General features: G+C 45.0%; 1 protein-coding gene across 1 annotated transcript in view; it reads right to left on the bottom strand.

Moving 5' to 3' along the window:
- The window catches only part of CFAP61 (cilia and flagella associated protein 61), a 236833-nt gene that overhangs the window by 52173 nt on the left and 172369 nt on the right, over positions 1-12291 (bottom strand). The window contains exon 21 of the mRNA XM_052651239.1: positions 7807-8099. Coding sequence (XP_052507199.1) covers positions 7807-8099 — 293 coding nt within the window. The remainder of the gene's footprint in view (positions 1-7806; positions 8100-12291) is intronic.

Raw genomic sequence — 12291 nt, 5'->3', positions numbered from 1 at the left:
TTCAGTGAATATATACAGGATACCTGCATGCCCCACCCCCACATTCTCTGCCCAAATTTTAATACTTTCTCATACTCATCTGGAAATCATCTTCTGTATTGATGTTAAGTCATTAAAGCATCTAGTGAAAGTGAAAGGGAAAGTCGCTTAGTCATGCCCAGCTCTTTGTGACCCTGGACTATACAGTCCATGCAATTCTCCAGGCCAAAATACTGGAGTAGGTAGTCATTCCCTTCTCCAGGGGATCTTCCTGACCCAGAAATCAAACCAGGGTCTCCTGCATTGCAGGCAGATTCTTTACCAGCTGAGCTACCAGGGAAGCCAGTCTAAGTTATTTGTTTTTAGGGCTTCAGTTGTTGTGGAAGAGGCTAAATTGACTCACTTTTATCTTAGTTGTTGCTATTCAGTCACTAAGTCATGTCCCACGCTTTGCAACCCCATGGACTGTAGCATGCCAGGCTTCCCTGTCCCTTACCATCTCCCAGACTTTGCTCAAATTTATGTCCATTGAGCCAGTGATGCTATCTAACCATCTTATCCTCTGTTGCTCCCTTCTCTTGCTCTTTCCCAGCATCAGGGTCTTTTCCAATGAGTTGGCTTTTTGTATCAGGTGGCCAAAGTATTGGGGTTTCTGCTTCAGCATCAATCCTTCCAATGAATATTCAGGGTTAATTTTCTTTAAGATGGACTGGTTTGACCTCCTTGCAGTCCAAGGAACTCTTAAGAGTCTCCAGCACCACAATTCAAAAGCATCCGTTCTTTAGCACTTGGCTTTCTTTATGGTCCAACTCTCAAATCCATACATGACTACTGGAAAAACCATAGCTTTAACTATATAGATGTTTGTAGGCAAAGTCTAGGTCTGTGATAGCTTTTCTTCCAAAGAGCAAGTGTCTTCTAATTTCATGGCTGCAGTCACCATCTGCAGTGATTTTGGAGCCCAAGAAAAGAAAATCTGTCACTGCTTCCACTTTTCCCCCTTCTATTTGCCATGGATCTTAGGTTTTTGTTTTTTTTAAATGTTGAGTTTCAAGATAGCTTTTTCACTCTCCTCTTTGACTTTCCTCAAGAGGCTCTTTAGTTCCTTTTTACTTTCTGCCACTAGAGTGGTATCATCTACATATCTGAGGCTGTTGATATTTCTCCTGGCAATCTTGATTCCAGTTTGTGATTCATCCAGCCCGGCATGTCACGTGATGTAGTCTGCATAGAAGTTAAATAAGCAGAGCCATTCCACACCCCTTCTCCACCCAAGAGTGGTGCATGAATGAGAAGGGAAGCAGAAATGAGCCTGCAACAGCCACTAATCACAGGTGACTACATATATAGTAGAGCTATTTCAAATCCTGAAAGATGATGCTGTGAAAGTGCTGCACTCAATATGCCAGCAAATTTGGAAAACTCAGCAGTGGCCACAGGACTGGAAAAGGTCAGTTTTCGTTCCAATCCCAAAGAAAAGCAATGCCAAAGAATGCTCAAACTACCGCACAATTGCACTCATCTCACACGCTAGCAAAGCAATGCTCAAAATTCTCCAAGCCAGGCTTTAGCAATACGTGAACCATGAACTCCCTGATGTTCAAGCTGGTTTTAGAAAAGGCAGAGGAACCAGAGATCAAATTGCCCACATCCACTGGATCATGGAAAAAGCAAGAGAGTTTCAGAAAAATATCTATTTCTGCTTTATTGACTATGCCAAAGCCTTTGACTGTGTGGATCACAATAAACTGTGGAAAATTCTTCAAGAGATGGGAATACCAGACCACCTGACCTGCCTCTTGAGAAACCTATATGCAGGTCAGGAAGCAACAGTTAGAACTGGACATGGAACAACAGACTGGTTCCAAATAGGAAAAGGAGTACATCAAGGCTGTATATTGTCACCCTGCTTATTTAACTTATGTGCAAAGTACATCGTGAGAAACGCTGGACTAGAAGAAACATACGCTGGAATCAAGATTGCCGGGAGAAATATCAATAACCTCAGATATGCAGATGATACCACCCTTATGGCAGAAAGTGAAGAGGAACTAAAAAGCCTCTTGATGAAAGTGAAAGTGGAAAGTGAAAAAGTTGGCTTAAAACTCAACATTCAGAAAACGAAGATCATGGCATCCGGTCCCATCACTTCATGGGAAATAGATGGGGAAACAGTGGAAACAGTGTCAGACTTTATTTTTTGGGGGCTCCAAAATCACTGCAGATGGTGACTGCAGCCATGAAATTAAAAGATGCTCACTCCTTGGAAGGAAAGTTATGACCAACCTAGAGAGTATATTCAAAAGCAAAGACATTACTTTGCCGACTAAGGTCCATCTAGTCAAGGCTATGGTTTTTCCAGTAGTCATGTATGGATGTGAGAGTTGGACTGTGAAGAAGGCTGAGCACCGAAGAATTGATGCTTTTGAACTGTGGTGTTGGAGAAGACTCTTGAGGGTCCCTTGGACTGCAAGGAGATCCAACCAGTCCATTCTGAAGGAGATCAGCCCTGGGATTTCTTTGGAAGGAATGATGCTAAAGCTGAAACTCCAGTACTTTGGCCACCTCATGTGAACAATTGACTCATTGGAGAAGACTGATGCTGGGAGGGATTGGGGGCAGGAGAAGAAGGGGATGAGAAAGGATGAGATGGATGGATGGCATCACTGACTCGATGGATGCGAGTCTGAGTGAAATCTAGGATTTGGTGATACACAGGGAGGCCTGGCGTGCTGCGATTCATGGGGTCGCAGAGTTGGACATGACTGAGCGACTGAACTGAACTGAGTGGTCCAGTTTCCCTGCTGGCTCAGCTGGCAAAGGATCTGCCTGCAATGTGGGAGATCCAGGTTTGATCCCTGGGTAGGGAAGATCCCCTGGAGAAGGGAATGGCAACCCACTCCAGTATTCTTGCCTAGAAAATTCCATGGACAAAGGAGCCTGGCAGGCTATAGTCCATGGGGTTACAAAGAGTCAGACATGACTGAGTGACTAACACTTTCACTTTCCCTAGCGGTCCAGTGGTTAAGACTCTGAGCTCCCATTGCTGGCAGCCCCAGTTTGATCCTTGGTCAGGGAACTAGATCCTGCATGCCACAAGTAAAGATCCCACAAGCTGCAAATAAGACCTGGCACAGCCAAATAAATAAATATCTTTAAAATAAATAAATCTAAATTAATTAAATGTAAGTAAAATTAAAAATCCAGACCCTCAGTTGTGGCCTATTTCAAATGCCCAAAAGCTACAGGTGGCAGCGGCTGCCATACTGACCACACAAGTATGGACCATTTCTACCATCACAGGAAGTTCTGCTGGACAGCACTTGACTCAAGTCCACCATCCCTGTGATATCCTTTCTTCTTCCTGAGGGAACCAGCAAGGAGTCTTCCCCTTTACCTGTCCTTGTTCACTTGGACATCGAATCCTCTCCCAATTACTCCCATTCAGGTAGCCTCTTTCTCTCTAATCTGTTATAAAATTCTTTCTGCTTTTAACCTTACTCAGTGACCACGGGAAAATATATTTCTCTGAGTCCCTCACTTTGAGTCTGTCTCTCTACTCCTCTTTTCTTTTTAGCCTCCAGTCCTTTCCCATCTATATAGAAATAGACTTCTCACCCATAGAAAAATACAGAGAGATATTTGAATTGAAATTATATGTGCAAGACAGGACCATTAATGCTCAGATTTCTCCTTCAACATCCCCACAAAGTTCTTCTACTTGCTAGTTAAACCTACCTTTTATTAAAGTGAAAGTGAAGTCGTTCAGTCGTGTCCCACTCTTTGTGACCCCATGGACTGTAGCCCACCAGGCTCCTCCATCCATTTTCCAGGCAAGAGTACTGGAGTGTGTTGCCATTTCCTTCTCCAGGGGATCTTCCCAACCCAGGGATCGAACCCAGGTCTCCAGCATTGCAGGCAGAGGCTTTTACCATCTGAGCCACCAGGGAAGCCTCCAATTTTTATTAATGGGCACATTAAATATACTAGCCCTTGTTTTCCTGGGTTTGGAAAATTACCAGCACTTCTACTGAAATCGTGTTATTTGATACCGTTTTGGCGGAGGCATTCAGAACATGGTTACAGTGGAGACACCGGAGTTGGTGGAATGGACCGATTGCTGGAACAGCAAATCCAGCACTGTCCCCAGGAACACAAGTTCTGAGTCATGGATCTCTCATATCTCTCAAACACAATTCATGTGCTCCTATAAGGCCAACTGAACATTACATCTTGGCTGAAAATATGGAGTATTAGAAGAGACATCTGCTTTAAATGCTTCGATAAATAATGCCCTAAGGTTCTACCTTGAGGAACTAGGAAAAGAAAAGCACCGTAAAGCCAAAGCAAGCAGAAAAAAAGAAAATAATTGTTAAGGGCAGAAATCAATGAGAGAGAAAACTGACAGACAACAGAGACAATTAATAAACTCAAAAGCTGGTGCTTTGGGGGGAAAAAATCAATACAATTGACAAACGTCTAGCTAGACAGAGAACTTTAGACAGGTCTTCGCCTCGTCTTCATTTCTGGCAGTAGCTGCCTATTTGTGCTATTCAGGATCTGATGGCGGCTACCTTCACTCATCTCTACTTCCGTCAGCACACAGGCTTCTTCCTGTGGGCTTCCTCTCTGCCATCACATCTTTCTCTCCAATCACCAGACTTAGGACCCACCCCAATCCTTCTCTTTGCTTGACAGCAACCACTAAGATCCTATTTCCAAGTAAGGTCATATTCAGGTCCTGAGGCTTACGACCGTAGCTCTCCAGGGGACACAGTTCAAATCATGACCCCACAATCACAGTGGAGATGTGAATATACTTGTTCCCATCAAAGGCTTGGAGAAGGGAATGGCAATCGACTCCAGTATTCTTGCCTGGAAAACCCCACAGACAGAAGAGCCTGGAGGGCTACGGTCCACGGGGTTGCACAGAGTCAGACATGACTGAGTGACCCACTTTCACTTTTGTCAGAAGTCTCCTAGTGCCCTGACAGAGACGCTACTCAAAGCTGATGATCAGAGGGACAAAAACCCTGATCTCTCCCTTCTTTAGGCTTCTAATCCCCAGCTGGTACCTGTGCTATGCTAAGTCACTCAGTCGTGTCTGAGTCTTTGTGACCCCATGGAGCGTAGCCCGCCAGGCTCCTCTGTCTATGGGATTTTCCAGGCAAGAAGACTGGAGTGGGTTGCTATGCCCTCCTCCAGGGGATTTTCCCGACCCAGTGATAGAACCTACATCTTTTACATCTCCTGCACTGGTAGGTGGGTTTTTTTTACCACTAGTGCCAGCTGTGAATCTCCAGCTGGTACTTACTGTTGGCCAAACACAGATGAGAGTTGTGTGTGTGTGTTGGGGGGCGGCGGGAGGGCGGTGGGGAGAAACACAGCCGGGAGGGTCCCCTGCAGAGGCCACTGCTCGTGGTACAGAGCAGAGCAGCAGGGGAGCAGGAGACAGGACCCAAAGACAGTGGACCATGGTCTGACTCATTACTTTAGGGGGAAGTCTGGGCAGGAAGGCATGCTGGATCAAGGTGGTTGAGAGTATCTGCAAGGTGTCTTTGCCTTGACTCTAGTTCTGACCTAACAGGAGAGTGAAGGCCGATGGGAGCTGCTACAGACCCTGTATTCAGTCAGATACTTGGGGAAGGTTTTCTTGTACCTGTGCTCCCTAGGCAGGGTGTGTACTCACCCCCAGAATTCCCCCAGGGTACACTTGGTACACCTCTTCCAGGATCATCATTTTGGGAGGAAACTTCCAATGAGAAGACCTTGATTTTTCCTCTCTTAAATAGGTATTGTGACATACATATGTAGATGGTGTCACTTTTCTATTAAAATACTATGAACTTTTTCTTTTTCACTGCTATATCCCTCATACTTAGGACCAAGCTTGAGGCCTAGTAGGTGTCCAGCAAATCTCTGCAGAGTGAAGGAAGGAATGAATGTTCTTGAGGAGCAGAATGCAGAATCCCCTGGGTTATCAGAATGAAATGAGAGGTGGTAGGGAAGCTCCTCTGGCACACAGTCTGCCTTGAGCTCCTCCTGTCTAGGTTCTGGGGGATGAGGGTCATGGCACCCACCTGTAAGAGCACTGGGGCGAGAAGCCCTGACTTAGGCTGGCCGGCCCACACGGCCAGGTAATGGACCCACATGAGCCCCCACAGGCCTCCCCCAGGTGGTCTTCCCACCAGAGGCTGCTGGTATCCTTCATCCCAACCCCCAATACACCCTTGACCCCCATAACTCCAGCCCTCGTGCTGACTGCAGCCCCCTCCCTGAGGGGTCTCCTGCTTCTCTGGCACATCGACTGGCCCCTTCCCCTCTTCCTCTTGGCTTCCGCTCGTCTCCTGAATAGGCTGTGAGCTGAGCTGTTCTAAGTCCCTGTTCCACGGGGAAAGACCCACTGTAGCTGTTTCCAGAATCTTAGGAGGTCCACACGGCATGCACTTTGAGGCCCTGTTAGCCTGGGTGAGATCTTAAGCTGATGGGGAGTCACCGTGTTCTGTCTGTAAAGTGGGGGTGCTTCCTGTGACAGAGCTGTTGTGAGGAAGGGACTTCCCCAAGTATCTGACTGAATACAGGGTCTTTAGCAGCTCCCACCGGCCTTCACTCTCCTATTAGGTCAGAATTAGAATCAAGGCAAAGACACCTTGCAGATACTCTGAATGCAGATACTCAGAATGCACTGCAAGACGGCAGCACTGCACCTGGGACTTGCTCACAGTGGGGCTGGTTGTTCAGTCTCTCAGTCATGTCCGACTCTTTGCAACCCCATGGACTGCAGCACGCCAGGCTTCCCTGTTCATCACCAACTCCTGGAGTTTGCTCAAACTCATGTCCACTGACTCAGTGATGCCATCTCCTTCTCTGTCGTCCCCTTCTCCTCCTGCCTTCAATCCTTCCCAGCAACAGGGTCTTTTCTAATAAGTCAGCTCTTCATATCAGGTGGCTGAAGTATGGGAGCTGGCAGTCCTCAAATCCTGACACGCCATCCACAAATAGGAGGGGGGTCCAGTTCCCCTTCCTTTGCATGTGGGCTGCCTCAGTGACCTGCCTCCGGGACTCAGAAGGATGCTGCTTGATGTATGAGGCTAGGTCATGGAAGGAGGGATGCTATCGCTATTTCTATCATCTGTCTGTCTGTCTCTATCGCTGGATCTCTGTGTCTGTCTCTATCTCTCTGTCTGTCTGTATCTCTGGCTCTCTGTCTGTCTGTTTCTGTCTCCATCTGTCTGTTTCTATCTCTGGCTCTCTGGCTCTGTCTCTCTCTGTCTCTATCTCAGTCTGTTTCTCTCTGGCTCCATCTCTCTGTTTCTCTCCATCTCTCTGTTTCTCTCTATCTCTGTCTCTCTCTGTCCCTCTTGATCCTCACTGCCTCTGTCCCAGTCCTTTTGGAACCAGTCACCATGCTGAGGGGAAGCTCAGTCCCATGGAGGGGCCGTCTGTGATTGTTCTGATCAGCATCTCACCTGAGCCTGATCTGACACCAGCAGCCAGACAAGCGGGTGGACACACCTTCTAGATGGTTCCAGCCCCACCCAGTCCCCTTTCATCCTCAGGAAAGACCTCTAGGGATTTCTGCCCGATGAGCTAGCTCCCACCTGGGGACCACGAGAGAGATGCAAGGATGACTACTGTTGGTTTAAGTCACTCGGTTTGGGCGGCTCATCATGTGGCAACAGAAACTCTCAAAGTTTGAAGGGGCTGGAGAGGGGTGGCAGGGAAACTGTGACTATAAGTTCACCACCCACCACCTTTCAGACCCCAAGTACCCCAAAGCTGGTAGCTCTCCCAAGGTGGTGGGTGAGGTTCCAGTGACCTACTTACGGAGCAGGGGAGCTGGAAGGGCTTGGCGGGCGTGGTGAAGCTAGCGGTGTGGATGGGGTCCGAGTACAGCCCATTGTTCCACTGAGCCAGCAGTGCGTCCCGGTACACATTCACCCCCGCGGCCTGCAGTGCCTCCTCTATCGCGCCCTCCACTGCGCAGTCATTGATGCAGGTGATGATGGATGTGGGCGGGTGCTGTACCAGGTGGATGCAGGAACCCCTGACCCCCAGGTTCAAGAGGGTCTCCACAGTGGTGTATGTGTCAACTGAGTTCCCATAGATGATGACATTCCCTAGAAAAGGGGGCAGATTGCTAAGATACATAGCTTAAAAGAAAACCAATAACCTTGTTAGTCAAGTGCTAATGATGCTGAATTACTCCCTCCAACCCTCTCTTTTTTTTTCAGCTGTGGGAAGCCAGTGGTGTTACCTAGCAACGGCAACCAAGATAATTTTGCGAAGAATGGACACACAACATCCCACAAAGTAGTAAAGTACTTTTAACACACAAGTAGGATATTCATTTATGTTCCTATAATTTGAAAGTTGAAATTATGCTAAATGAAACGGTTGAGAATAAAACCTTTTATCTTGCTTTTGTCCCCTACTCGCAATACTTATTAAGGGGGAAAAATGGCAAAAGTTTGCAACAAATGCAAGTTTTTCTTGAGTCATGAAAAGGACAATGGTTAAAAGAAATAGTCATGTGCATGATGGTATGGACATTTTAATATTTAATTGTTGATTTCAAGGAAACTTTTTTTTAACATTCTTTTTTTTTTTAATTTTTATTTTTACTTTATTTTACTTTACAATACTGTATTGGTTTTGCCATACATTGACATGAATCCACCACGGGTGTACATGCGTTCCCAAACATGAACCCCCCTCCCACCTCCCTCAAGGAAACTTTTTTTTGAGAACTAAAGACTAGAACATTCTGCTTTGCAACAGATAATTTTATAAAGATTCAAATCCTAAGTTTTACAATTTAATGTGTTAAGACCTAGTGAGAGATTGATGGGTATTCTTTTGGTGAGGAAAAATAAAATCATAAAATAATCTTGAAAGATTTCTATTGTGTGAGAGCATTTTGATGATACAATTTATTTATATTTCTAAAAAATATTACAGAAGTAATTACATATGCTTCTCTGATAATGATATAAATTTTAAGACCAATGATCCTATTCTATGAGTGAAATGTATTATGTCCTATTCTATGCTATTTTTGACATGGAATTGGCATTATTACCCCTTCACAAAGAAAGAAACTGCTGTGGACTCACATTTCAGGCAAGCTGTAACAATTTTATCACAAAACTTTACCTCTCTTTTTCTTTCTGTTTGTGAAATGATATGAAAAGGAATTTTAAGAGACAAAATAAATGGCAAGTGTATTTACCCAATTTTGTGGAATAAATTATGCAAAAATCAAACTGAAAGGAGGTATAAAGGCTTATCTTACTTGCCTAGAAGAAAAGGAACTTGCCTAGAAGAAAAGGAACTGGAATCGCTTTCAGGTGTTTTTCAGAGCTTCAGAGCTTCTACGAAGTCCTCGCCTACTTCCTTTTCTCAAACACGCATGGCCAATCGGGAAAGAAGCCAGGGGCAGGGCCCCTCCTCCCCGCCTTCCCCAGGACATTCTGATCTGGGGGCTCTGATCGCCTCCCTGTTCAGACTCACTAGTAAGCTGCATTTTCCTTGGCTGAAAGAGCCAACATTTTGTTTAAATTATTGAGGGACCCACCTGCTGCAAAACGTGGCTCCTAGAGGTCTGACAAAACAAAGAAGGAGCCCACCAGGAGAGCCAAAACTTGAACCTCACATTGTCCAAATTTGAGGGCCTCTGTCCCTTCTTTCAAATATGCATGTGAAAACAACGTTCATTTTCCATGTAACAGGTTAAGCGTTTAGGCCTCATGCAACTCAGAGTTTCATTATTTTTCCAGTTTCTCCTTTATGTGGGCTTTTAGCAACTATTCTGCTTTTTCATTACAGGCTCATAGAAGCCCCAGCAATGCCAGGCTGCTGGGGTCATCAGAGGGTTGTATGTTTAGCCAGGGTTGCCCATAGATTGTAGGCAGTTGGAGAGTCTGAGGACTTCAAAAGATAATACGTTTCATGAAACCTCTTGTATTTAAATTAGATGTCTCTCTCTCTCTCTCTCTCTCTCTCTATATATATATATATATATATATATAGATATATATATATAGATATAGATATGCTAACTTCTAAATAGTTATTTTTTAGTTTGTCTTTTAGTGTAATTTGAAACACCTCCCCCAAACATGAGACTTTGGTTATTGTAACTGTCAGCTATTGTCACAATAATGCTGTGTAACAAGCTACCCTCAAACTCAATGCCAAAGAAACAATAAGCCTGTGGCAGGTCAGCTCACAGGTCTGCAGGCTGACAAATGTTGGCTGCTATGGCTCCAGGCTATGGTTGGTGTCAAGTCAGTACCACCATGCTTCTCTCAGCCTCTTTGGACCAATAGCAACCTGAGGCATATTCTCTTTTGGGAGCTGTGCAGGAGGGCAGGCATGACTGCTCAGGCACTTTCCAAGGCTCTCCTGGCAACAGCCACTAACGTTTCCTTGACCAAATCAAGTCAAGTGGCCAAACCCATGCCCAAGGGGGTGAAGAACACTCTTTCCACAGCAGAGATGTGTATGTGTGTGTATTCATTGAATACAATTCCAAAATCATAGTTACACTGGGCACAGTACTCTGTGTGTGCCTATGCCTATGTGAGACCTATGTGATGTCATCTAAAATTTTCATCTAAACATGTTTTACTGATCATTTATTTACATTGTCCCATCCCACAAAACAGAGTAGAATCCCATTATAATTTTCTACTACCTAAATAACAAGTCACAGGTCAAATCACATCCCTCCATGAATATCACAAAACCCAATGTTATGAAGTCAGCCTGTTATTCTTTGCCAGTTCAGTGCTTCAGCTTTTAAGCATTCCTACTCCAGGGTGGGAGGCGGGGAGGGGACTATTCTTTCCGTTATCTTCGTGCAGTTGTGACTTATTTCTGTGTTGTTTCCAACTTTTACTTTGCAAAAAATTTTTAGATTCAATTCTTGTTTATCTCACGACTCTGATATATCAGGCCCAAAGGTAGGCATTTTTAATACACAAGCCTGTATTATTATTACTATCAGTAACAATAACAGAATTGTTATCAATAACATTGGCTTCAGGCAAATGCCTGTAACTTTTTCATAAGCTAAAAGTAAAAATATAAGTATGAAGACAATTCATAGGAGAAGCAAAGTCTTATATTTTGGGGAATCCCCAGGAAAAAAAAACCCAGCAGTAATGAGTTTGATTGTTAATGTATTCATTTCAGGACAAATCAATCTAGGTAAAAAATATTACTGTTTGTATTTATCAGAATAATTTTACTTGCATGGATAAGGATTCGCATGGATTGCAATTGCAATTTTACTTGCATGGAACTAGAACTTTTAAAAAACTACTTATTTCTTTTTCCTTTTTTTAGCCATGCCACATGGCTTGTAGGCTCTTAGTTCCCTGACAAAGGATTGAACCTATACTCCTTGCAGTGGAAAACGAGGAGTCCCAACACAGGACCACCAGGGAAATCCTGGAACCAGGGCTCTTAAAGCCCCCTGGGCTGGGCTGTGGCTGTGGTCATGTCTGGGCCCCAGTAGAGGATCCAGCTTTCAGCCAGGTGAGGCTTCCAAGGATCAAAGATTGTCTCTACCTGCCTTCCTTGCATTACTTCCCCAGTGATGGGTGGACTTCAGGCTCACCCGGCCCACCTTGGGGCTCCACCCAGAGCCTCTCTATAACAGGTAGGACAATATGCTTCCTGGCCAGCTGCAGGGAAGAGTGTTTAGGCTTTATCAGCTTGCTGACCCGAGACTAAGCATTCCTTCTGGGTCCTCTCAATGTTTACTGCAGGACACCCTCACGCTGGCCAGGTTTTCCTGCTGTGCACTTCCACCTGCTGTGCACTGCGAAGTTGGCACCACAAGAAAGACTGAACCAAAAATAAAAATAAAAAAGAAAGACTGAACCAGCTACAGGATGGATTGTATACTTGAGATCTGTAAGACAGAAACATGTTAGATCTGGCTACTGGGTTTCTCTTCCAGCCCACAAAATCCTATCCAGTTCTAAATGTAACCCAAATTGTGTGTGCCTCCAACACAACAGTATAGAGTAACACCCCTAGTGTGTTGGTTCTCACTTAAACCCAGGACCAACGATATTTTCCAGGGAGGTGAGCCCGTTGTGTGACTACTGTACTGCGGACTGTTGGGTGGATCTGGGGCTGAATCAGGGAGGACAGATAGAGGGGGAAACAACTGGAGAAAGAAAGGGAGGGGGCGGAGTGAAATAGATTTTATCATCTCTGGCTGAGTTAGAAGCAAGAAAGGGTTTAAAAGTAGGTGAATGAGGGACTTGCCTGGAAGTTCAGTGGTTAAGACTCTGT

This window comes from Budorcas taxicolor, chromosome 13, assembly GCF_023091745.1.
Source record: "Budorcas taxicolor isolate Tak-1 chromosome 13, Takin1.1, whole genome shotgun sequence".
NCBI classification, from domain to species: Eukaryota; Metazoa; Chordata; class Mammalia; order Artiodactyla; family Bovidae; genus Budorcas; species Budorcas taxicolor.
The sequence above is the reverse complement of the archived record's forward strand: the minus strand, read 5'-3'. Positions and strand labels throughout refer to the sequence as shown.